The 23,705-nt window shown below is 37.6% G+C and overlaps 1 protein-coding gene across 2 annotated transcripts in view; it reads right to left on the bottom strand.

Moving 5' to 3' along the window:
- Positions 1 to 3,618: 3,618 nt before the first annotated feature.
- The window catches only part of GRB14 (growth factor receptor bound protein 14), a 103,091-nt gene continuing 83,004 nt past the window's right edge, over positions 3,619 to 23,705 (bottom strand). For both annotated transcript variants that reach the window (XM_084891609.1, XM_084891610.1), the window contains 9 exons: positions 23,127 to 23,264; positions 18,894 to 19,004; positions 18,575 to 18,670; positions 14,066 to 14,146; positions 8,240 to 8,356; positions 8,076 to 8,148; positions 7,853 to 7,940; positions 5,263 to 5,356; positions 3,619 to 3,992 (listed from right to left, as the gene is read on the bottom strand). In XM_084891609.1, the coding sequence (XP_084747735.1) occupies positions 3,846 to 3,992; positions 5,263 to 5,356; positions 7,853 to 7,940; positions 8,076 to 8,148; positions 8,240 to 8,356; positions 14,066 to 14,146; positions 18,575 to 18,670; positions 18,894 to 19,004; positions 23,127 to 23,264 (945 nt within the window). In that variant the 3' untranslated portion in view covers positions 3,619 to 3,845. The remainder of the gene's footprint in view (positions 3,993 to 5,262; positions 5,357 to 7,852; positions 7,941 to 8,075; positions 8,149 to 8,239; positions 8,357 to 14,065; positions 14,147 to 18,574; positions 18,671 to 18,893; positions 19,005 to 23,126; positions 23,265 to 23,705) is intronic.

Below are 23,705 nucleotides of genomic sequence, written 5' to 3' on the forward strand. Positions count from 1 at the left end.
AATTCACTTGGACACCTTTCTCAATTTGGGGGATCTCTGTAATGGACTTTTGGGTGTCCTCAGCCAAGTGGCTGGCTGGCCTTTCCCTCACTCACATCTGTTTTTTGTGGCATGAAGAATTTGCAACCAGAGACGTTATAAGCAGTGCCCCAGTGACCAGCAAGCCTAAATGTCCCAGAAGGTAAAACTATGGGAGCTGGGGCTGCAGGGAGGTGATACATCCCGCAGAAGGCAGGTATAAAGGTTTGATTGGGTGTTCAATAAGTGTTATGAGAACTCTGTATCCCAAGGGTACTACTTTAAGCACAGTTCCAAGGCATGAAAGAACTTCAGAGTGCCTAGTAATAGAGAGGAGCTTTCTAAATAGTGGAACCAGCTTGAAACATCAAATTGTAACCATAACCAATGACAATCTTTCCTCTTCCGAAAAGTCATAATCCATAGTCTGATATAACTGCCATAATTACAACTGCCACAGATAGAGCTGTCATTGTTGGTGACCAGAAGGCAGAGACCACATCGGAATCTAATTAATTGATGCTGAGCACCATAAAGCAGAGCTAAAACAATGATCTTCTCCACCTAATATATTCCAATCAGTCAGGGCTCATACCATTATACTTGTAAAATAAGTGATTATTCTGAATGAAAGACTCTTAATTATTTTTTATCTTGTTTGATTGGATTTCCTGAATGTTTCAAAGTAATTGCTTAATTTTTCTATATAAGAAAATGTTAAAAACACATCGTGGACCAGATGGTCTGCTGTGTTTGCTTCTTGCTAGGAGAGGAAAGTGTGCTAACTCCCCCATATGAAAAGAAAAAAGAAGAACACAGAGCGGATTTACCCTAATCTCTATCCAAAATGGAACAAGCTAGCAGAACATGGCTAAATTAAAACAAAAAATAATTCAAAGGTAGTTCACATTTTCCTGGAAAGCCATTTTAATATTGTACTAACTATAAATGTGTCTGACAATCTCAGATTTAATTTCATATTAGATTTACACACATACACATTCAAAACCCTTATCAGAGGAAAAAGGAAGGATAATGTCAACCTTTCCTCAATAATTTTTCTTGACTTACGTTTTAAGTTCAAAGTAAGCAATTACAGTCAAAATGTGGGCTCCATAATAACTTTAGATTATGAATAAAGTTAGAGGTACAAATAATAAAGATAAGAACAAATTGGACAGTTTAGTGTCTAGCATTTAAAATGTTATATTTTCTGATACTGTCAATTTGAACTGGGTGAAAAAGAAGAAAACGCATTTCAATTCAAAACAGAATTTTTACAAACGGGAAATAAATTAGAAATACTCAGAGCTCTTTTGAAAGCCCCTCCATTTTGAGGTCCTATGTATCTTCCAAGCCTTTATAGACACCATATCTATATTTTATAGTATCAAATTTATGTTCTAAGTTTCAATGTTTTAAGAAATAGGTTTGCATCAGCTAAGTAAATAAAATATTTTAAAATTTAATCAATAATTATTTTCAGCAATAATTTATTTAATTAGCATTTTGTGGATGTTTTCAGATGTTGTTATAAAAAATGTACAGCTTTTATCTAAAACTTAAACATGCAGTTTTGAAATACTGTATTTTTAAAAATCCCACTTTCAAAAAGCACACCTAACTGTTATAAGGGTCAATTAGAAGACTTCATAAAGTTTTCAGCATGGGGACAAATGTGAAATATCAAGAAGACAATGTAACATTGTCATATATTATATGCTATAAGAAAGCATATGCAAATTATAAAATTCCCTCTATATTTTGACCATTTTTTTCATGAACATACAGTCATGCACTGTATATGGCCAATGATGGTCTACATATATGACAATAGTCCCATCCTATATAATAAAAGGCTAATATGCAAATAGACTGAACGGCAGAACAACCAAACAACCGGTTGCTATGATGTGCGCTGACCACCAGGGGACAGGTGTGGCCATGGTGGGATGGTGGTGCAGGTGAGCGGAGGGTGCCAGACCAAGGTGAGGCACCAGTTGCTGTCATCAGGATGAGCTTCTGGTGGTTACTGAAAATTCTTTGCTCCAGCGTGCCACAGTCCTGCACAAGCACTGCTCATACCCACAGCTGGCGCCGTCAGCCCATGGGAGTGGCAGCGGTGGGAGTGGGGCTGCCGGCAGACAGGGAACTGGGGGTCGTGGAGGGAGGGGGTGTGGAGGGTGGATCAAGACCCGCCCTTGTGCCTACAGCAGCCTCACAGCCCACAGTTCCCTTCAAGACGCACAAATTCATGCACTGGGCCCCTAGTATTCTATGATGTTTGCACAAAGATGAAGTTGCCTAATGATACATGTCTCAAAATGTATCACTGCCATTAAGGGGCACATGACTAGATAATTCCAGTCAATTACTAAATGATTTTTTTTTAATGCAATGAGTAATGTGTCACTAATAGGTGCAATGCCAGTGTAAATATTATAGTACAGCTAGGGACCCAGTGCACAACACTCGTACATGGAGAGAGGCATCCCTCAGCCCAACCTGCACCTTCTCCAATCTGGGAGCCCTCAGGGGACCCCTCTCCAATCTGGGAGCTTCTGTCTGTCTTTGCAATCACATGAGCAAATTGTCTGAGACCCCAACCCAGTTTGGTTTGGTGCTCACAGAATAATAGTCTTTTTTTTTTTTTTCCTTTGCTCCATTGTGGAGATTCCCTAGAGGTTGCAGGATATCTTCCTTTTAATTTGTCCTTGACACTCTGACTTTACTTAAATCTCTCACCTTCGCTTTCCCTCCATCCCCCACCAGCAATAGTAACTTGCTCCAGGCTCACTTTGCTCTAGTGTCTAAGAGATCCCACAAAGCATCTGCCACCAGAACTAAGATTCCCAGCATTCGTGGTGCTCCAGTGCTCGGGCTTCCACTTCCAGTCCAGGGGCTGCCACAAGAACTAGGATTCCCAGAATTCCTGGTGCTCCCTGGACTCTTGGTTTCCATTTCTAGTCCAGGGGCTGCAGAAACCAAAAGGACTTGGAACTCCAGCCACCCCCAGGCCAGACTGACAGGACCAGACACTCCAGTGGCATCCCCAGGACCCCAGCCACTCGGCTCCTGTGCACATACACACAGCCCACAGGCCCACCATCTGTCAGGTTAATTTGCATACTCACTCCTGATTGGCTGTGGGTGTTGCAGAGGGTATGGTCAATTTTTATATTTGTCTATTATTGATATAGATTAATAATTTAAAAATGTAAGAGTCATCCTGAAAAAAAAAATCAATAGATTTCAAAATAATTTTAAACTTATACTTCAAATAGCATTTGATTTTAAGGTTATAGGAAATTCAGAAAATATATAATTAAAAATAGTTTTAGTTTTATTGACAGGTTATAGATGGCTTCTTTTAATTGATAATTTGAGTTTTTAATCATACATCTTAAGATATTAAAAAAAAAAGAGTAATTTTAAACTCAGTCCTTAAGTAATTCATTCTGAACCCAATTTTTTCTTTTCATATTTTGCAGTTGAAAGTTCTATTGTTGTTATATTAAGGACAAAAAAAAAAGTTTAAAATATGCATCTTTGAAGAAAATAATATATTAATGTAAAATCACACAAGAACACATCAAACCATTCTTTTTCAGAGGTTTAATTTTAACTAATGAATTTTAAATGATGAATATAATAGCAATCCAAATCTTTGCTTATTTTCAACGCACAAACTATTTTTTGTAACTTGGAGGTGAAATAAATTCTCTTCACCATAGCAATGCTTTCACACTTTTTATAGTCTTTCTTTTTCCTTTTGTATTTTTTTTCCTTGTTTTCTTCACCAGTTTAACAAGTCACTTCTAGCTTGGCTAAATAGAAACTCTAGCACAATAATGCTTCAACTTGCACGGAAGAACACCTTTATTGAGTTGGTAGAACTCCACCAGCTGGATTAGATCCGTAAACCTTGTGTGGCCATCATCCAAGCTGTGGAACATCTTACCATCGTCTTCCACCTGCAGGAGAAAACTCAGGACAATCACATTCCATTGCATACTGTGTCTTTATATAGAACAAAACTAACAAGTTTATAAAACTAAAGGACAGTGAAAAAATGTTATGGCATGCCTACTTTTCTCTTTGTAATTTCACTTGCATTTGAAAGAAATATTATTTGATCCTAGAATAAGCAATTTGGCTGTACTTCGTGCAATATTCTGAAGTTGGAATAGCATGACTATTCTGAATCAATATACAGTGAGAAATCTGCACTATTCAGTCTATTAATGATCCCATTTACAGATATTAATTTCTATTTCTAAATGTTGACTACCGAACAGACTCACTTAGTATATTAAAAATGAATATTCACACAATTTGTATCAGTAAATTGATTCTGAAGCAATCAAGCATTATGTTAATGGGATGACAGTGATTTTTTTTTTCTTTAGTCAGTGTGATCTTCTGGCATTAAGCAATTCATAACTTGCCAGGGACATCATTCACATAATCAATGAAGTAGGAAAGATACTTCATATAGACTTTGGATAATTCCAAAAAGAGCCATTCAAAAGGAAGTACAGTAATTTAGCAATCTCATGTAACACTTTCCTGAAAGTAGAATAATTCTCTATTGCACACTACCTGATTCCAGTATATAGATCACGTGCATACACACATACATACACACACACTCACATATGTATGCACACAGATGTATACACACTCACATACACACACACACACACACACACACACACACACACAAACACACACACACACACAGCAGCAGCAGCAGCAATAAAAACTCCAAAGCAAGTTGTTCCACTCAGAAGCAGAATTACAAAAACTTTTTAAATGTGCTCAGAATAGTTTAAATGATCTCCAGTTCTGCAGCACCTACGTATCCATCCACACTGATTAAAAACAAAAGTACAAAACAAATAAACAAAAACAATGTGGGGATCAGAGAGAAGGGCTTTAAAACAATAGTTTGTAAAGAATCATCAGAAGTTAGGAGAGAATCTTTAGTGACCTTTTAACAATAGGTGGCAGGGAGTCTATACAATATTGCTAAATCATATTTCATGGGAAAAAGAAAATTTAATTTTTACAATTCCTGTATTTCTTATATTAATTCAGACCCATAAAACCACTTATGCCAACCTTAACTCTAGTCAAAGCACAAGCTCCCAAATTCTATTTAATAAAAGGACCCAAAGTTTCTGAAAGCTTATGCATTAAAATCATCTCTAACATAGGAATGTGAAACCACCAAATACTTACTGGTAGGATTTGAAAGTGCTTTATTTTTTGTGCATGACACATTGACAGTACGAACGTTCTAGGGTTACTCTGACTATCCCGCACCAAGAAAACTCTAAAGAGAGAGAAAGAATTTCAGTATGTTTCTTCATTTACTTAAAGTTTTCATATAAGTACAGCATATACAGAATCTAAAAAATATATACATAAATGCAGCCAGAGTTTTCTTTCACTGTGTATTCAATGATGGGATTATCCAACCTGGTAAATAATATGGTATAACATTACTTCCTACTATCAAACTGTCATTAGTGCTAATTTTAAAAGGATAACTATAGAGCCCATTTGTCAGATTGTTTGCTCTCAATAACCAATGTAATGCTGTCACGGCATCAATAATTAGTGCTGTGTCCTTTTTCCACTGGAAATTTAGGTATTTGCATGTAACTGTTTTGTACAGAGAATGAATAGGGCACTAGCATATTTTCATTTTAATAGTGGGTCATAATAGGTGCTGAAAGAGAAAATTACTTAAAATAAAATAATTTTTAACTTCCTCCTCTGGACTCCTTTTTTTCTTTTGTTTCTGGTTCCTACTGTTACATGTACAACAGAAAGTGAGAAATGAATATATTCTAAAAAGAAAAAAAAAATCAATCCTAAAATAATTTTTTGAATGTTTGAGTATAATATTTTGAGATAAAGAAACACCCAAAGAACATGTACTCTAACCTTGAAAAATGCAGCATAAAAGCCTCTATAATGTCAGGCTAGAAAAGCAAGACATGGAGTAATATCCTAAGAGAAAAGTGCTACCTGGCGTGGATTCGTACTCACTGGCAATACAGTGCAAAACCAGCTCTGTATTACTTGTTGTCACTCAGACTAACCAGTCCCCGCTGGTGGCTCCAGTACTAATCTCAGTGTAACAAGGCAAAGAGGCAGCCAAACTTGAGACATCCCATGTTATCTATGCTGTGTGAGAGTCTGACATTGTATCACTGGGAGCTGGGACAAAAGGGAGTTTCATTGTGAGTCCCTCCCCATTCCCCAATAAATCACCACTGCCACCTAGTGGACTGTCTGGCAGCAGCACATCTTTCACAAATGTTAAAAATAAAACATTTTTAAATAAAAAATACAAATAAAACATTTTTAAATTAAAAATACAAAGATACTATTATTCTTTATGCAATTATTCCTTTCAATTTACAAAAACTGGGTTCAGAAAGAAGGGAAATTATAATCTCCAAAACATTTTATCTCTACTCTGTGATTTATTTCTTTTCTTGATCTCATCAGATAGTAATTCTGCTGACTGTCCAAATTTATATCTAACAAGACTGTGCTCCACGCAGGAAAGCATATTAAAATATTTTCTTATTTAGAGTCTAGTGGAATTCTGATTTGCTATTAATAATCTTCCATGTGAAGATACATTTTTATCCAAATGTCAGTATTAAATCACCTTGAGATCTTGTCATCATCTTAAGCTAACCATTGAAAGATATAAGATCCCATTACCCTTTGTTTAAATTGATGTTGGTTTCATTTATCATCCAAACCTCAATATAACCTCATTAATTTGGATTGCATTTGGGAAGAGAATTTAGCCAGTATTATAGGAAGTATATGAAATACTTTGAGAAAAGGAAAATTCTTTAGATTATAAATCATTCATAATACATTTTATATTTCTACTATATCTCCCAAAATACCTCAGTAAAAGATAACATGAAAAACAGTCAAGAAGTACTCTTATAGGTTTATAATACTTTAAGCTTTTAAAATTTAGAGGGGAAAAAACTGGAATATAAACAGAAAGAAAGAAAAAAAAAAGGCCATCTAAATATATAAGAAACTTTTTATTTAACATACCCTGCATCAAACTTTAATATTAGTGATCATTATTTACCAACAGTGTTAAATCACTTTCACTTATGCACAAATAGTAAGCACACACAGTGGAAGAGGTTTCTATAGATATTGCTAGGATAGTTTGGCAACCATCCTTATAGGACAAAGTCACTTCCGTTTCCATAAGGTGAAGTAAAAAATCTTTGTGTTGTTGAATAAGTAATTACAGGCTATAGCAGGAAAAAAAATCATGACCATTCGCTTGGCCATGTTGCTCAGTGGTTGAGTATTGAGCCATGAGCTAGGAAGCCACCCATTCAGTTTCTGGTCATGCATGGCACATGCTGGGTTGTGAATTCAGTCTCCAGTAAGGGGCGTGCAAGAGGCAGCTGATCAATGATTCTCTTATCATTGATGTTTCTATCTCTCTCTACCTCTCCCTTCCTCTCTCTCTGAAATCAATAAAAATATATATAGCCCTAGCTGGTTTGGCTCAGTGGATAGAGTGTCAGCCTGCAGACTGAAAGGTCCTGGGTTTGATTCCAGTCAAAGGCAAATGCTCAGGTTGCAGTTTCAATCCCCAGTAGGGTGCGTGCAGGAGGCAGCGGATCAATGATTCTCTCTCACCATTGATGTTTCCATTTCTCTCTCCCTCTCCCTTCCTCTCTGTAGTTAATAAAAATATATTTTAAAATAATACATATATTTCTTTAAAAAAAAAAAAAAAACCACAACCATTCAAAATCTAACTTACCCATCCACAAGACCTTGCTGAATAATCAATCGCTGAGCTTCATCTCTAGAAATTCTGTGGTGAAACCACGGTTGGGACCGGTGGATAGCTGGTGAAACAGAGGGAAGGAATAAAAGTGCTGTATGAAAGGATCACGGTTTAATGACATAAACTTTCCACCAGGACCCCTCAGTGACTGTGCCTAATGCCCTCCCCTGAAACCCCCGTGCAAGTGCAGACATACCCATGCTTATGGCAGAGCGCTGTGAACAGGCCCTGGGGCTACTGTGGCTGCCCAGGCGTAAGCACGCTTTTTTCTGCACAAAGAAGGGAAAAACACATTTCACCTTTCTGGGTGAAACAAACGGAAATCGTCAATGTTTTTAAAGAACATGAACCGATGTGTACCCTCCATGCGAGTCCTTCTTCAACTGCAACTAAAAGGGCTTCTGTGGGGTTGTCTATAATTCTGCTTTTCTCGCCTGAGAAGTCCATTGCTACCAGGGAATTCTCTGATATACTTCTCTGGAAGAGAAAAGAAAACATTTTTTTTTTTTTTTTTTAACCAGGAAAATGTATTTGAAGTCATCTTACAGTGCTTTGCTGGCAATTGGTTTTTCATTCTAGGACGTGGTTTCAAAGGTGGCTAGCAAGAAATGAAAATGTTAAAAATACATATTCAAGATAAAACAATGCAATAAGATAGTTTGTTTAAATAAGTTATACAGTATTAGGTAAGGTCATTGAATTGAGTGCTGAGTAAAGGAATTAAAAGGAATTAATTTTTCAAGGTAAAGCATAGTTTCTCCTAAAACAACCCTCTCTTCATTTTTTCTACTAAAACAGGAAAATGCCAATTTAGAAAGGAATTTTTAGCCCTTCCTGTAGCTAAAAATATTCATTACCTCCAAAATCATCTCCCTATTGTGCTTTGACAATTATCATTTAAATATCAAATCTATCTACTTATGAAACAGCTATATGTTATGATTCAAGATATGATGAAACTATAACAAACTGACATATCATTTCTTCAGAAAAACTGCTCATTTTTTATAACTGTCTGTATTTTATTTTTTAATATATTTTTTATTGATCTCAGAAAGAGAAAAGGAGATGCAGAGATAAATAAAAACATCAATGATGAGAATCATTGTTTAGCTGCCTCCTGCATGCCTCCTACTGGGGATTGAGCTCCCAAGGGAGCATGTGCACTGATCAGGAATGGAACAGGTGGCCTCATGGTTCATGGGTCAGTGCTCAACCACTGAGCCACACTGGATGGGCAATGGTGCTCATTTTATATAATAGAACTAAAATATATATCTAAGTTTATCATCTCAACTTTTATCTAACGTAGAAAATAAAATTTAATAAAATAACTCTACATTATTAAATTTTATTTTATTTAACATATGAATAATGTTTCATTTCCTGAGGATAAATATGGCAAAAGGGGGCTGCAAAAATAAGTCAATGACAAAAGAAGAACTGATATAACAAGAAGACATCTTTAAACAAATAATAATATATTTCTAATTATTTTTTTATCAGTTACTTTTTGTATTTATATTATTCTGAATGTGAAATAAAATATCCAAAACCTATACTTTTTGTTTAGGGCTCTACTTCACAACCATATTTTTAAAAGTATGCCACCCCATATCATGCATCTTTAAGAAAAAAAAAAAAAAGACAATTGTCAAAATCTCCAGTCAAGAGCGTCACTCAGTTTTTAATAATTAAAACTCTGCAAAGAGCCTGGGCAGTATGGCTCAGTTGGTTGAGTGTCCTCCCATGCAACAGAAGGTTAATGGTTCAATTCCTGATCAGGCCATATGCCCGGTAAGGGGTGTGCAGGAAGCAGCTGATTGATGTTTCCCCTTGCAGATGAATATTTCTCTTACTCTTTCCCTTTCCCTTCCTCTCTATCTAAAAATCAATTAAAATATTTTTTTTTACAAAGTTTGTTTTATTTCAGAGAGGAAGGAAGAGGGAGAAAAAGATAAAAATATCATTGATGAGAGAGAATCATTGATCCGCTGCTTCCTGCATGCCCTCTACTGGGGGATCGAGTCTGCAGTCCTAGCGTGTGCCTTTGACCCTTCAGTCCACAGCCCAGTGCTCTATCCACTGAGACAAACGAGCTAGGGCAAAATTCACTTTTTTAAAACAACCTTTCTTTCTTTTTTCTTTTCTTTTTTTTTTAAATCTTTATTGTTGAAAATATTACATATGTCCTCCTGTTTCCCCCATTGACCCCTTCTAGCCTGCCCCCACACCTTGCCCCAGGCCTTCACCTATTGTCTGTGTCCATGGGTTATGCATGGGTTGAGTTCACTTTTAAAAATCTAAAATAAAATAAAACTTTCCAAAAGAAAAGAAAAGAGAAAGAAAAACATTCAAAACCAGCATAGGCGATGTTTACCAGTTATTCTCCACCAGTTGACAGAGTTGCAGAACAAAAAAGGAAGTCTAATGGTAAATGAGGAGCCAATGCACATTAAGAGACTCCTGGCTTAAGACCATTTTATCTCTTTCTGCTGGGCTCACCCATTCCCAGTGTGTCCACAGTCACATGTGTGTTTTAAACCTTGTCCACACACAGAAAAATCAGGGGGCTCATTTATCCCCACATCCACACTGCACTTTTTAGCATCTGTTATTTCCTCTTCAGACCAGGCTATGGTAGTCCACAATCTTCCTAAGGTTCAACTTTATTTCTAGAGACCCGGCCTGCAATCTTTTATTTGTTACCCAAGCCTTTGTAACTGACAGATGCTCTTGCCAGACAGACGCTGTCCCTGGAACCTCCATCTTCAGTCACACCTGACTCTGCCCTTCTCACCCGTGATCTTCTGTGCTCGGCTGTAGACCAGGTGGATACACGTTTGCTTTGCCCACTTTAATGAAAAGCCTCTACCTGCCCAAACCACAGACCACCTAATCTCACTCAAAATGGTAGCTGCATCCTTATTAGCTCTCTACTTCACCTGCCAAGATGGGCTTTGTAATCTCAAGGTCCTAGTGGCATAAAAACACTGTTAGGAGAGAACAGTAAATGTACTCAGTGTTCTTATTTTTGTTTTTCTATAATATGATAGGCCAGTATATAAAACAAGATCTTATGCTCCATCATTACTTGACATGAGTAGGGAATCTATTGTACAATAGAAATAAGTCTTTTCATTTGCTATATTACACTAGAAGGAAACATGGGAATATAGCAAGTACTTTCTGCTGAATGGCAGGTGGTGGATGAAAAATTAATAGTTTAACTTTGGTGGACAAAGACATGGAAGAGAAGCAAGATCATACTTGAACTCAAAAAGTCATTTTCAGTTCAATTTCTTTCACATAGAAAAGCAATGTTGATATTCAGAATCGGTGTATTTTTCAAAGCATTTGTCCCTATTTCCAGCTCTTTCTTCTAGAGGAAGAAAAGCCCTAAAAAAGGGTCCATGATTTTAAGGGCATGCCTCTTTTTTCTTTTTTTAAAGAGAGAAAAGACCTGAGACAGTCTGGATTATCCAGGCCGCACAGAAAGACCAGATCCAGTCCTTCTAAGTGGACATAAATTGCTTCTTAGGCAGTTCAGCTAGGTGGCAACTAGTTGCCATCCCATTGAAAAGATCTAGATAAAACTGCAGTTTAGTCCTTAGCAAGAGGGCACAGAATCTCCTCAGACTTTACCTCTCATCTGCTTCATACAGAGCCACAAGACATCAGAGATGAAATTGATTCTGGAGGTTATTTAACCACCCCCTGCATATACTGCAGGACACCAGTGATCCACTACGGTCACACGGGCAGCTTCTGGTAAAAGCAGTGACTGACGGGCTCTATCTAGGGTACCTTTATGCACCACAGAGTAGGTGGTACAGGCAGAAATGGTGGCACAGAATGCCCAGCTCAGGGTCAAAAGTGAGGAAGAATAAGAATTTCTGTAGACTTGTTTTTCCCATCCCCTCACTCCATCCAGGACCATGTTAACAGATGACCCTTTAAATGAATCCTTTGTTTTCCCTAAAAAGGACCAACTCTATTTGGCTTCCTGAAATACTTGCTGATGGTTTTCGTTTCAAAGGCTGATAGGGGTGGCTACTAAGTGCTATAGGTAGCTAAGATATTCATTATGGCATACAAACATGTTTTTCTCATTTCCTTTCTCAAAATGTATCTCTGAAGATAAGATGGTATTGCTGTTCCTTCAAAACCATAACTAAAATACACTAACTTTTCTATGTTCTCTGAAAATAGTGCTGGGATGAAAACCAACAGAGGCAGGTGAGGGGCGCTGGTACACATTGCATAGGTCACTGATAATCTAGAAAAGTGGGATTCTGTATAGATAATACAAGTATTTCCCCAACAAGTATTTCCTTCATGTAATTAAGTAGAGTGGAGCTCAAATCTCAAATGCTCTTTGACTGTGAAAACTGCCATGCAGGACAGACAGTTCCTCAACACACAGTCACCTAACCCTTTTCTCCTCCAATCCTATTTCCAATCAGATTTACTTGAGGAGTGTCATTTCCTATACATGGTATTGAACAAGGAAAACTACACCATCTAACCTGTCATACACCTATTGACCAATAGTAGGATCACTTTCAACGGAAACAAGCACAAATAATTACGTTCTTATATGCTAATGACAGTGGTGAGACCAGAAAGTTCTTTATGACAATTTTTCCCCCATGATTAAGAGGGCACTAAACAATAATTGCCTTCAAAGCTGCTGTTAACATGCTCATCCTAATAACTTTACACTCTCAAAGAAATGTAGAAGGATTTAGAAAAGGATTAAGATAATAAAATTCATTATTCTTTTTATTCATATAGATTGAAAGATAAAGATAAGCTGACAAATTATAAAAAATACCTTAATGCAGTTGCTTTTATAGAAGTTCATTGCATTCCTGTTTCTTATTTTAAGGCTTAAAAGTGATATGATACAAAGGTGAGAAGTTACTCTTCCATAACTTATAGTTAAAGCAACATAACTACAGAATTGGAGTTCTTTTTCTCTATTAGCCTATCTGGCTTCATAATCAACATTATTTCATGCCTCATTCCTAGAAGCGAGCATTTCATCTGCTGCATTACATGTGGGGAAATGTGCCTGCCTTGGTCACAGGCATGCGGAGCATATTTTTAACCTAAGTGGAAGTGCAGCACGTTAGCTGATTTGTAACACAGGCACACCTGTCTGAATTCCTGATATATTCAATGTTAAGAAGCACAGATGAAAACAGCAGAATATAAACTTTAAGAAACAGAGGCATGAATACATGGAACGGACTGTCAGCGGTCAGAGGGACCGGAGATAAGGGGGACAGGATGAAAGAAGATGATGAGATTAACCAAAAAAAACCATATCATATGCATTGTCTATGGACATACACAACAGTGTGGAGATGGTGAGAGGGAAGGGGGAGAGGGCTGGGTGGAAGTGGGCAAAGGGAGGGAAAGTGGGGGACATCTGCAATAGTGTCAATAATAAAAATAAATAAAGTTCTTGCGTTAATGTACGGAAAATTAAAATAGGTCCTGAAGAAGAACAGAGATGTGTTTGTGTGTGTCTGCAAATAAATACCCACATTGTATTCAGTACAAATCTGAAAAGCAGCAGTAGACTTAATATAATAGTGCATGGCCTACATTTTAGCTGGCAATTTGGGGGTTTTCTGTTAAAATATTTTTGTATTTTAAGGACATGGAACTTTAAAAATGTGATTGTTAGAGAGCCAGAATGCAAAATAGTGCACATATGTACAGTACAGCTTTAAAAATTTCAAATATTTATAATAGACCATCCAGAAATAAATAAGCCCACACTAAGAATCAATAATTAAGAAAACATTTACAAACCCACAGAAAATATTCTATATATCATCTTATTAAGATCTAATCCTCAAATAATGAAACAAAAGGACTCAAGTAATTCTTTCAAATATTTAAACATTTCTTTAACATATAGCTATTTTAATTGAATATTTAATATATACTCTGCTGCTTCGACTTTATCACATAGGCTGCAATCATATAAAATCAAAGAATAAACAATTCAATATAACATTATGGTAAGATGATGCCAAAGAGTTGCTTTACTTGACCAAAAGGAAAGAATGTAGATGCATTATTACGTGCATTTATTATAATGCCATGTCACTGCAAATTAACATCATATAAATACAAAATAAAATATAGGTTCAAGAATTTGGTGCTTACCATGGGTGATATACTCTGAGAACTGCAGCCACTTCTACCGTGACACGGATGCATGTAATTCTGGTACAGCTGCATGCCATACTGCAGAACAAATGAATAAAAACACATTCCACTGCTTTTACTGCACAGATAAGTCATAACAATTAATACTTTCATTAGTTATACACCATCAAAATAAAAACCAAAAACTTTAAGTGTTCCTTAAAACCAGTAAGTTAACAACAAAATGTTTGTAAGATGAGCATTCAGTTCCTTAAAAGGATGCATTTAAAAACACAGTGTTTTTTTTTGTTTGTTTGTTTTTTTAATATATTTTATTGATTTTTTACAGAGAGGAAGGGAGAGAGATAGAGAGCTAGAAACGTCGATGAGAGAGAAACATCGACCAGCTGCCTCTTGCACACCCCCTAGTGGGGATGTGCCCGCAACCAACGTACATGCCCCTGACCGGAATCGAACCTGGGACTCTTCAGTCCACAGACCGAAGCTCTACCACTGAGCCAAACAGGTTTCGGCATAAAAAAACACACACAAAAAAACAGTGTTTTTTATTTGGAGGCACTCTTTAGTGCAGCTCACCAGTATAGAGATCTGGAACTGACATTTCTAGACATTATTTTTAGCGCCACTAGCACTAAAACTGTTCAGAGGGTTATGTCACTTACTGATAAGAACACGCACTTGGGAAGGATGCCAGGCTTTATGCTACAAAAATTCTGCAAACACATCCTAAGCAAAACCAGGTAAAATTCACGCATCAGTCATCGACAATGTCTCTGATCAATCCATGGCATGGATCACTTAGTCTGATCAATCCATGGCGGGGCTCTGTGTCAAAGGCCTTTGGCACTGCATAATCCTCCGGCAACGGTACTATTAGGACACGGTTTTATGGGTGGCTTTACATTCAGGAAAACCAGCCTGGTGGGGATCAGGATGATTTCAGACAAAGGGTCACAAAATACAATGTAAATGGCAGTATATAAGAACTACAGCGTCTTTACTTTGGGTAATAGCCTCATAAGACTTGGGCTGCCAGGCTGCAACTGAGAAATGGGTTTAAACTATAATACTGGATTATTAGTTTGAGAAACATTAAGTATGTCAACTGCCATGACCAGTCTTATCTTGCAGGGGTCCCTGTCTGAAACTGGAAGATAACCCCCTTAGATATAGGTCAGTTTATTTTAAAAGAAAGAAGGAAGGAAGCAGCCCCTGAGACAGATGGGCTAGTTTTGTTTTGGAGGAGGGGGGCGCTTTACACTCTACAGCTCTCCATTTCATGGAGCTAGGATGAACTCTAAAGTAGGTCCTACATAAAAAAGATGAAAGAGATACCATCGAATCCAATCTTACCCTTGGGGTGAATACCATTTAAACATTCCAACAGAGCTGTTTCTCTACTATAAAGACTATTTCCTTAAAAGCAATTTCAGTGAGGTGGATAGATTTGGTAATTAGACAGAAAACCAGAGTGGAGTGCAGAAAGTCACTGTTTTCAAAATTTTGCTTTCCCATATTCATTTAAAATGATCTGTGTTGACTTCTTTATCCTTTTTTTTTTCCTCTCAAAATCTAAAAATTATTTTTTCTAATTTAAGGTTTGATGGACATGAATGAGACCTAATAAATTTTATTGTAAGTCAACTCTAAACCTACAATAATTTGAAAAAGAAGACAGGGGAGCTTAATTCCTAATCAAGTTTGTTTTGGAGGATATACAATAACTTCCAACCAACGCTTTCATAAGGTACATGCTGCTTGGCCTTTTATTTATCTGCAGTGAAAAGCCCTCTGCCAGCTAATATGACTGTTTTCTTCAAAGATGCATTGTCCCAGGTGCCTGCGGTGTTAGGTAGTTGCTTCAGTGCTGTTGGAGGCCTTTGGTCGGCATTTAACTCTGGCCGAGAAGTAGGGCAGGGGTCACCTTAACACTTCCCTGCCCCTATAGAGGGGCAGGAAAGGAGACAGAATATGTTAGAGTGAAGCCAGCATAGTTTCACTTGAGGGGAAGGGAAGGAGACATGTAACTAGGACACTGTACATGAGCAAATCCCTTGTCTAAGTCTCGAATTTTCTATGATTTTGTACGTAGCTGGAATTTCTCCAAAGAGGACAGGAGTATCTCCCTCTGATGATACACGGGGAGTTTTTAATGTGTGCATGAAAACAAAAGGGAAATAAAATCCTTGGGGAGCCTATCTCTAAAAAAGTAGGATATAATGAAAACAAGAGGGCACTTCCAGTTCATCTCACATACTATAGCTGTTTCTCCCTGCTCCTCCCCACTAAGTACAGCAAGTGCTTGAATAATGTCATTTTATCATAACGTCAAAGAGGGAAAAAAGATGAACTCCTAGTCAGGGCGACTGTGTATGTGGAGTTTGCGTGTTCTCTCCGTGTCTGTGTGGGTTTTCTCTGGGACTACGCTTTCCTCTCACATCCCAACCACGTACAACTGAGGTGAGTCGGCGTGGCCACACTGTCCCAGCCTGAGTGAGTGTGGGTGTGGGGCCTGGGCTGGAAGGGCGTCTTCTCCATGGTTGGTCCCACCTTGGGCCATGAGCTGCCAGGACGGGGTTGGCCACCCTCAACCCTGAACAGATTGGAAAATCGTTACCTCACTTGTTTTTATACACCTTTCTTAACAGTATGGATAGCTCACTTTTATTTCAATGGTTAAATGTTAGAAACATTCTGGGTCTTTATTTGAAAATTTGGTGATGTTTTTGTGACCAGAAATACGCCACAGGAAGTTAACTCCTATTTTTATCCATTAGACTATGGTAAAATGGGTTTCATTACACATCGTTTCTAAAGTCGAAGTTTCCAAGAACCAGTAAAGGTCATTAAGTGAGGACTTACTGTGCCATGATAAACTCTGGAAATAACACAATAGACCCCCAAAGGAGACCATCTAAAGGTACCGCTAACACCAGGCAAGCCCAGGGGCACCAGCCACAGGGATCCAACAGGGACCCTACCACCGGCCAGGGAAACCAGCTAAGTCCTCTAGGAGCGTATCTGTGCTGACAAGCCCAGACTCCTAGCTCTGAATATTTTCAAGTGTAAAACAGATGATATCACTTGCTTGTTTGAAACCCTTCACCAATTTCTTACTGGCCCTAGAATAAAGGGCCTCACTAGCCCAGCCGGTGTGGCTCAATGGTTGAGCATCAACCTATGAATCAGGAGGTCACAGTTCAATTCTCAGTCAGGGCATATGCCCGGGTTGCAGGCTCGATCCCCAGTGTGGGGCCTGCAGGAGGCAGCCGATCAATGATTCTCTCTCATTATCTCTCTCTCCCTCTCCTTTCCTTTCTGAAATTAATCATATATATATGTATATTATTTTTTAAAGGGCCTCACCCAGAAAAGCTTTACCATAATTGAAGCAAATAGGGAAAACCAAGGTGGTAGCAGAATAATGGCCCCATAAGTGCCCACCTCTGAATCTCTGGAACTCATGACTATTAGGCTACATGGAAAATAGGAATTTGGTCGCATATGAAATTCAGGGTGCTAATCAGGTGACCTTGAAATAAGGTGAGTATCCAGGGGTCCTGGTAAGTAGAAGGGGAACCAGAAGAGAGAGGACCGTTGGCATGGTGGTGTGAATAAAGCTCGGTGCACGATGCTGGATTTGGGAGAGTCTGGGTAGCCTCTAAAAGCTGGAAAGGACGGGAAATAGATGCCCTCCCACAGAGAATGCAGCCCTGCTGACACTTCCTTTTTAGGCCAATTAAGACTTCTGCATAGCAGAGGTGTAAGACAATAAATGTGTATTGTTTGAAGCCACAACCTTTGTGGCAAAGTTGTGTTAAATGTACTAGCATATACAATAAATTTGAAAAATAAATGTTTTTTATACATTCTGGAAGACATCGGTTCTGTTTCTCTCTTCCCTACCTACCTTTAAAACATTCTTACTCCTTTCAAAATGCTTACCCATAAGTTATGCTTATGAAAGTAGTGATTTCTACTTAACACAAAGGTAGACATTTTAATAATATATCTATAGTAATCTTTACATAATAATCTGAGATGTACTTAAAATAGAAAGCAGTTTACACAACCCTTAAGTGAAACACGAAACCACTACACTAAACCTATCTAGGTGGGCCCATTTTAAAACATAGCTCACATCGGATGGATGGCCATGTTTTTTAAAATATGCACTAAGTCATGTACAGATGAAGTTTCCATCTGTTCCCAGCTCTCTGTGAAATACTCTTAGACAAAATTAAAATCAGAACATTTCTAAAAATGAAATACTTACTTCACACATAAAAGATAAATATTAGGTTACTCTATTCTACTCTACTCTGCAAATGTTTATCTTTTAGATAAAAATAAAATACACACATCGGAGGGCGGTGATTTCTCTTCTTCCTCCTCACATACCCACACAGACTCACAGTGAATCTCTGCGTTTTGAACGACAGCTATTTCCAAGCCCTGATGGAACTCCCAGCATTTAATAGAAACGCCCAACTGCAGTGAGATTACCTTAAGCAATCGCACCGCCGTCACCCAGCACATCCTACTCTGCTCTTCTTCCGCACAGAGCATTTTCAGGTCTCGGGGCCCTCGCGCTTTGTTAGGCTAGAAGGCCACAGCACATTGTTTATCGTTAATGCATATCTTGAAGGTAACACCTGTTGAAATAAAAGCCACTAAAATTCTCCCATATATGTAAGAGAAAGCTGCCTCTCTCTCTCTTTTTTTTAAGAAATTAAAAAAAGAACAAAACGAAACAAAAAAACCCCAAGCTTACCTAAAAGGCTGAGGCTTGCTTTATTTATCTATCAAAATATTAAGCCTGTACCTTAAAGCAGAATCCATAGTTAGCTGGTGCTCCATGCTTTTTTTTGCCTGCCAGTGACACATAAATATCACTATTGCCAAATTCGCTGAAAAACTGCAAATGCCGTGGTTCCTAAAAAGAGAAAGTGTGTGAGTGTTGACATAGGTATGTATTTTATACCATATCTTTTGTTTTTCTGTTATAGTACACTAGAGACCCTGTGCATGAAATTCACCTGATTGGCCAGTAATCAGGGCCAATCAGGTTCCCTGCCTCCTTGCCTCCTCCTTCCTTCATTCCCTCAGTGTCCCGCCACCATCGCTGGTCACCCACCCACCATGTTCTAATCCACCCCTGGTGGTCAGCGCACATCATAGCGAGTGATCGAACTCCCCTTGTTCTCCTGGTTGAACTACGGAGGGGATATTTGCATATTAGCCTTTTATACATATAGAAAGTTTATACCTTGGCAAGAATTATCCCAAATAATGTCACAAAAACAGAAGGGAAAAAAATAAAAATAAAGCACTCTATCTTTAAATAACCAGAGGTTAGACACAATATCATTTAATTTGAGCAGTGGCAACTTTTCTATTATTTAACTTCCAATATACAAAAAAAAAAAAAAAAAAATAGTATTCCAAAATATTCCCTTTGACTACCATTTAAAGGATTCCAAAGGATAGAAGCAAAAAAAAAAAAAAAAAAAGGCTTTTGAAACTTTTTCTTTCTGAGTTTCAATCACTGTAGTTCACTAAAGGGAATAAGGTTGGTTTAAGCTTCTGCAGCAGTTAGAGAAGAAAAAGGAGCAACAGACAATGATTCCTGCTTCGTTCAGAAATAAGCATTTCTCACGCCTGGGTACTGACTGCCTAACACACCACAGCAAGCAATGAGATAGGAGGCATGACTATCTCCCTTCACTAACAGAAGGAAGCCTGTACCGACGAGCTCAGGGAAATTACCTGGCAGTGGGATGTGTCTGACTTTCAAGGCAAAGTGAAATCGTGAACAGCTATCTCTTCTCTGGAAAATCCATGGGATTTAGAACTGGTCATGGAAATCACTGGGTCATATTATTCTGCAATAGGTTAATAACTTAGAGAAGTGTTTAATTCTGGGGTTGAGTATATAATCAAAACTGACTGAAATACATTTGTTCTTTAAAATCCTGCTGCTGGTAGTGTGGTCCTGGACCACACCAGCATTACCTGAGATTTTATTAGAACGGCAAAATCTCAGGGTCCACCCAGGACCCACTGAATCAAAACCTGCATTTTACCAAGCTCCCAGGCAATTCTTATGCACAGAGATTGAGAAGCAATACTCTAAAAAGAAAAAGAAAAAAAGAAAAAGAAAGAAAGAAAGAAAGAAAGAAAAGGAAGAAAGAAAGAAAGAAAGAAAGAAAGAAAGAAAGAAAGAAAGAAAGAAAGGCAGAAACAGAGCATGCAGCAATTTTAGCAACCCATTCAAATCCTAATCCACAGAAATTTCAGTCATTTACCAGCAGGCTATGCTGTCCCTGATGATTGGCACAGTGAGAATTGCTATGCACGTAACTGTTTCTCTGCATGTTACTATTCTGAGGCATTTATATCTAATGAGTGACTATAGTTCCAACTCCATGGGAAAATAACACAGAAAAGAAAATTGCTAAAATAGACCCAGCTCAGGGCCCATGAAACAAGGGAAGAGAAAGGAGAAAGATACTCTGATTGGCATGGCCTTTAAAGCTTAATTCCTAGAGAGGACTGATTTGTTAGTAAAAAGGGTCTGATTTCTATAAAGGTGAACTAAGACCATCCCTGCCCACTGATATACTATACAAGTCAATGTCACCAAGTCATTCGAATGTGAGAAAAGACAACTTGAGAGACACTGGCAGTCCACACAGTCACAATGACTTTTTTCTGTTGATTTATTTTTTCCATTACTATAAGTATATCAAGGCTTAGGACATTATACGACTACAAGACTGAGTTGGCATGGATAGCAAAAGTTAAGCATGTGCAATGTATACATCAGAGGGTTTGGAGAGGAGAGTAATTTGGTGCTTCCCTATAAAAATAAGTCACAGTCATATTCCAAGGCTTACAGCAGTGGTTATCTAATTCCTACACAGCCTACGTCTTTAGAAAGTAAAAATAAAGTGAAACCCTTTTCACAGAAAAAGGACAGGATATGGTCTCCTTGCCAGGTAGAAATGTCAGTATTATACATTGGATAATATCCATAATTTGTATCAGTCATAATTCTTGAGGCTATCTAATACCTCAAATTTATTTTTTGAGTGAAACTCAAAATCATTTTCACGTATAGGATATGGAACATGAGCTCACTGGCCATAGACTAAAAAGAACATTATGCACTGATGCACAGCAAAGTCAAACACTATGTTTAAAAAGCTACGGTAACCTATGAATAGGGATTTGATGCTTAGGATTTTGCCATGGCAGGGGCAAGACCACTGCGAGGATAAAATTATGAATTTATGAATCCAGGTTAGATCCCATCACCTCCACCCTAAACTACCAAAATTATCATCCAATTAAGATCTGTGCTGCTGCTGCTGCTGCTGCTGCTGCTGCTGCTTCTTCTTCTTCTTCTTCTTCTTCTTCTTCTTCTTCTTCTTCTTCTTCTTCTTCTTCTTCTTCTTCCTCTCTCTCTCTCTTTCTCTCTCTCTCTCTCATCTTTCTCCTCTCTCCATCCCTCCTCCTCCTCACTCTTTCTCTCCTTGATTCTTTTAAACTCACTATGGTCATACTAATCTTACAACTTAATCATTTTACTCTCTTGCTAAAATATTTTCACTGGTTTTCTATACTGAGTTGAATACTAGCACCCCCAAAAAATATGTCCATGTCTTAACCCTCAAGAAACTGTAACTATTTTATATTATTGGTTGAGACGTAAATCCAATGACAAGTATCCTTATGAGACACACAGGGAAAGGGAAGAAGATCCCAGGAAGACAGAGGAAGAGACTTAAGTTAGGCAGTCACAGCAAAGGGGCACCTGGGTCCATGACTAGTCAAGACAGCTAACCCTCCTAAAAACATTAAGGATCAAATAATGATAATGGGAAATACATAATGGATGAACATTCCCAGCATAAAGGAAAAACAGGAATTTAAAGACTGACTGCATATGTTGAGAATCAGGCAAGTTTTATTAGAATATATTTGATTGCACCTTAGAAATATGGCAGACAAATTACTGAACATAAATGGTTATAATACTATTGGAAAACAGCCAGAGGAAAAAGTCTGATTACCCTTAAAGAACCAATAATGACAAAATACAATTAAAATAACTTCTCATGAAAACTCCCCAAAGCAGTTTTTCTTGAAAGATATCGCTGCATGGCATGAAATGTCAACACTTACAAAACACACACCATATGGCATAGTCCACATCGAATACACTGCATAGAAACACAGACCGCACAGTGCCAAGCATTGTGTGAATTGCATGTGTGAGTGATTATGTATGTGGGTATGGACATGTGTGTCTATGCAACTGTAGACATAGATATTATTCAATACTCAAGCACACAAACAAATATATCTATCCCTGATCATAACATAATTTCCTCCAGGAGAGAAAACTAACAGACACAAAGGCATTAAAGAGCTGAGTGTTACTAATGGCATCAATAGCAATCAAAGTTCAGAAGTGGGCAAGATTAGCAGTATATCTGGCATAAAAAGAAAAGGTTGTTGCCGAAACCAGTTTGACTCAGTGGATAGAGCATCAGCCTGCAGACTGAAGGGTCCCGGGTTCGATTCCAGTCAAGGGCATGTATCATGGCTGCGGGCACATCCCTAGTAGGAGGTGTGTAGGAGGCAGCTGATCGATGTTTCTCTCCCATCGATGTTTCTAACTCTCTCTCTCTCTTCCTCTCTGTAAAAAATCGATAAAATATATGTTTTTTTAAAAAAGAAATAAAGAAAAGGTTGTGAATTATATTGGGAATCAAAATCTGCACCACAGGGTAAGGAGGAAAAAAAGTGAATTCATAATGGGAAAGATAAGCAGAAGATGTGGTACTGAAATAAGATCATCTAGATTCCATCAAAGGATGTATCTAGGGGGAAATAAAGCTGCATAGTTAGTTTTCAAACAGATTATAACAAATGTTTGGAATCCGAAAACATTACCAACTCTTGAGATCAAGTAATAAAGAAAACAAAGTAAAACTCATTTTAACTTGCAACATCTATGATTTATATCATCATTTATATTTCCAAGTACCTTTGATGTCCCTTTAGTAGAAAAATATAAACCAGATCTTCTTAGAAGGAAGTAAACCTTTTTCCAAGACTTCTTTCCCTGTTCTTTTACATGTAAGAAGCCATGGATTTCAGGGTATGTGCTTGAACTCAGAAACATCTGAAAAAAGAAATTAGACACTTCCACACTGCTTTTAAATCAATGACATTGTACCTTTATATTAATCATGTTCAGATTTCAAATATGAACTCGTAAAATCTAACCATATCACCTATATACCACCTATATACCATTACAGAAATGACAATACGTACACAATAGGAATTAAATCAATCTTTTAAGCTCCAAGTGAAAATAGGTTTACAAGATATGTTTAGATTCTAAGCTATCAATATTTAGCCAAACATTAAAATTAGATGCTATTTGAATGTCCATATGAAAAATTACACTTCATCTATGGAATTAAGTCCTGACACTTTTCACTCTTTTCTATGATTTTTCCTGAGAAAATATCAATTTCAACTTATGATGGTGTAGGACCACAATCCTGACTTCAGTTATTCAATTATTGAGAAAGTTAAGCCAAGTTCACCTCCTTGA

Source organism: Pipistrellus hanaki (genome assembly GCF_964339955.1).
Source record: "Pipistrellus hanaki genome assembly, chromosome: 8".
NCBI classification, from domain to species: Eukaryota; Metazoa; Chordata; class Mammalia; order Chiroptera; family Vespertilionidae; genus Pipistrellus; species Pipistrellus hanaki.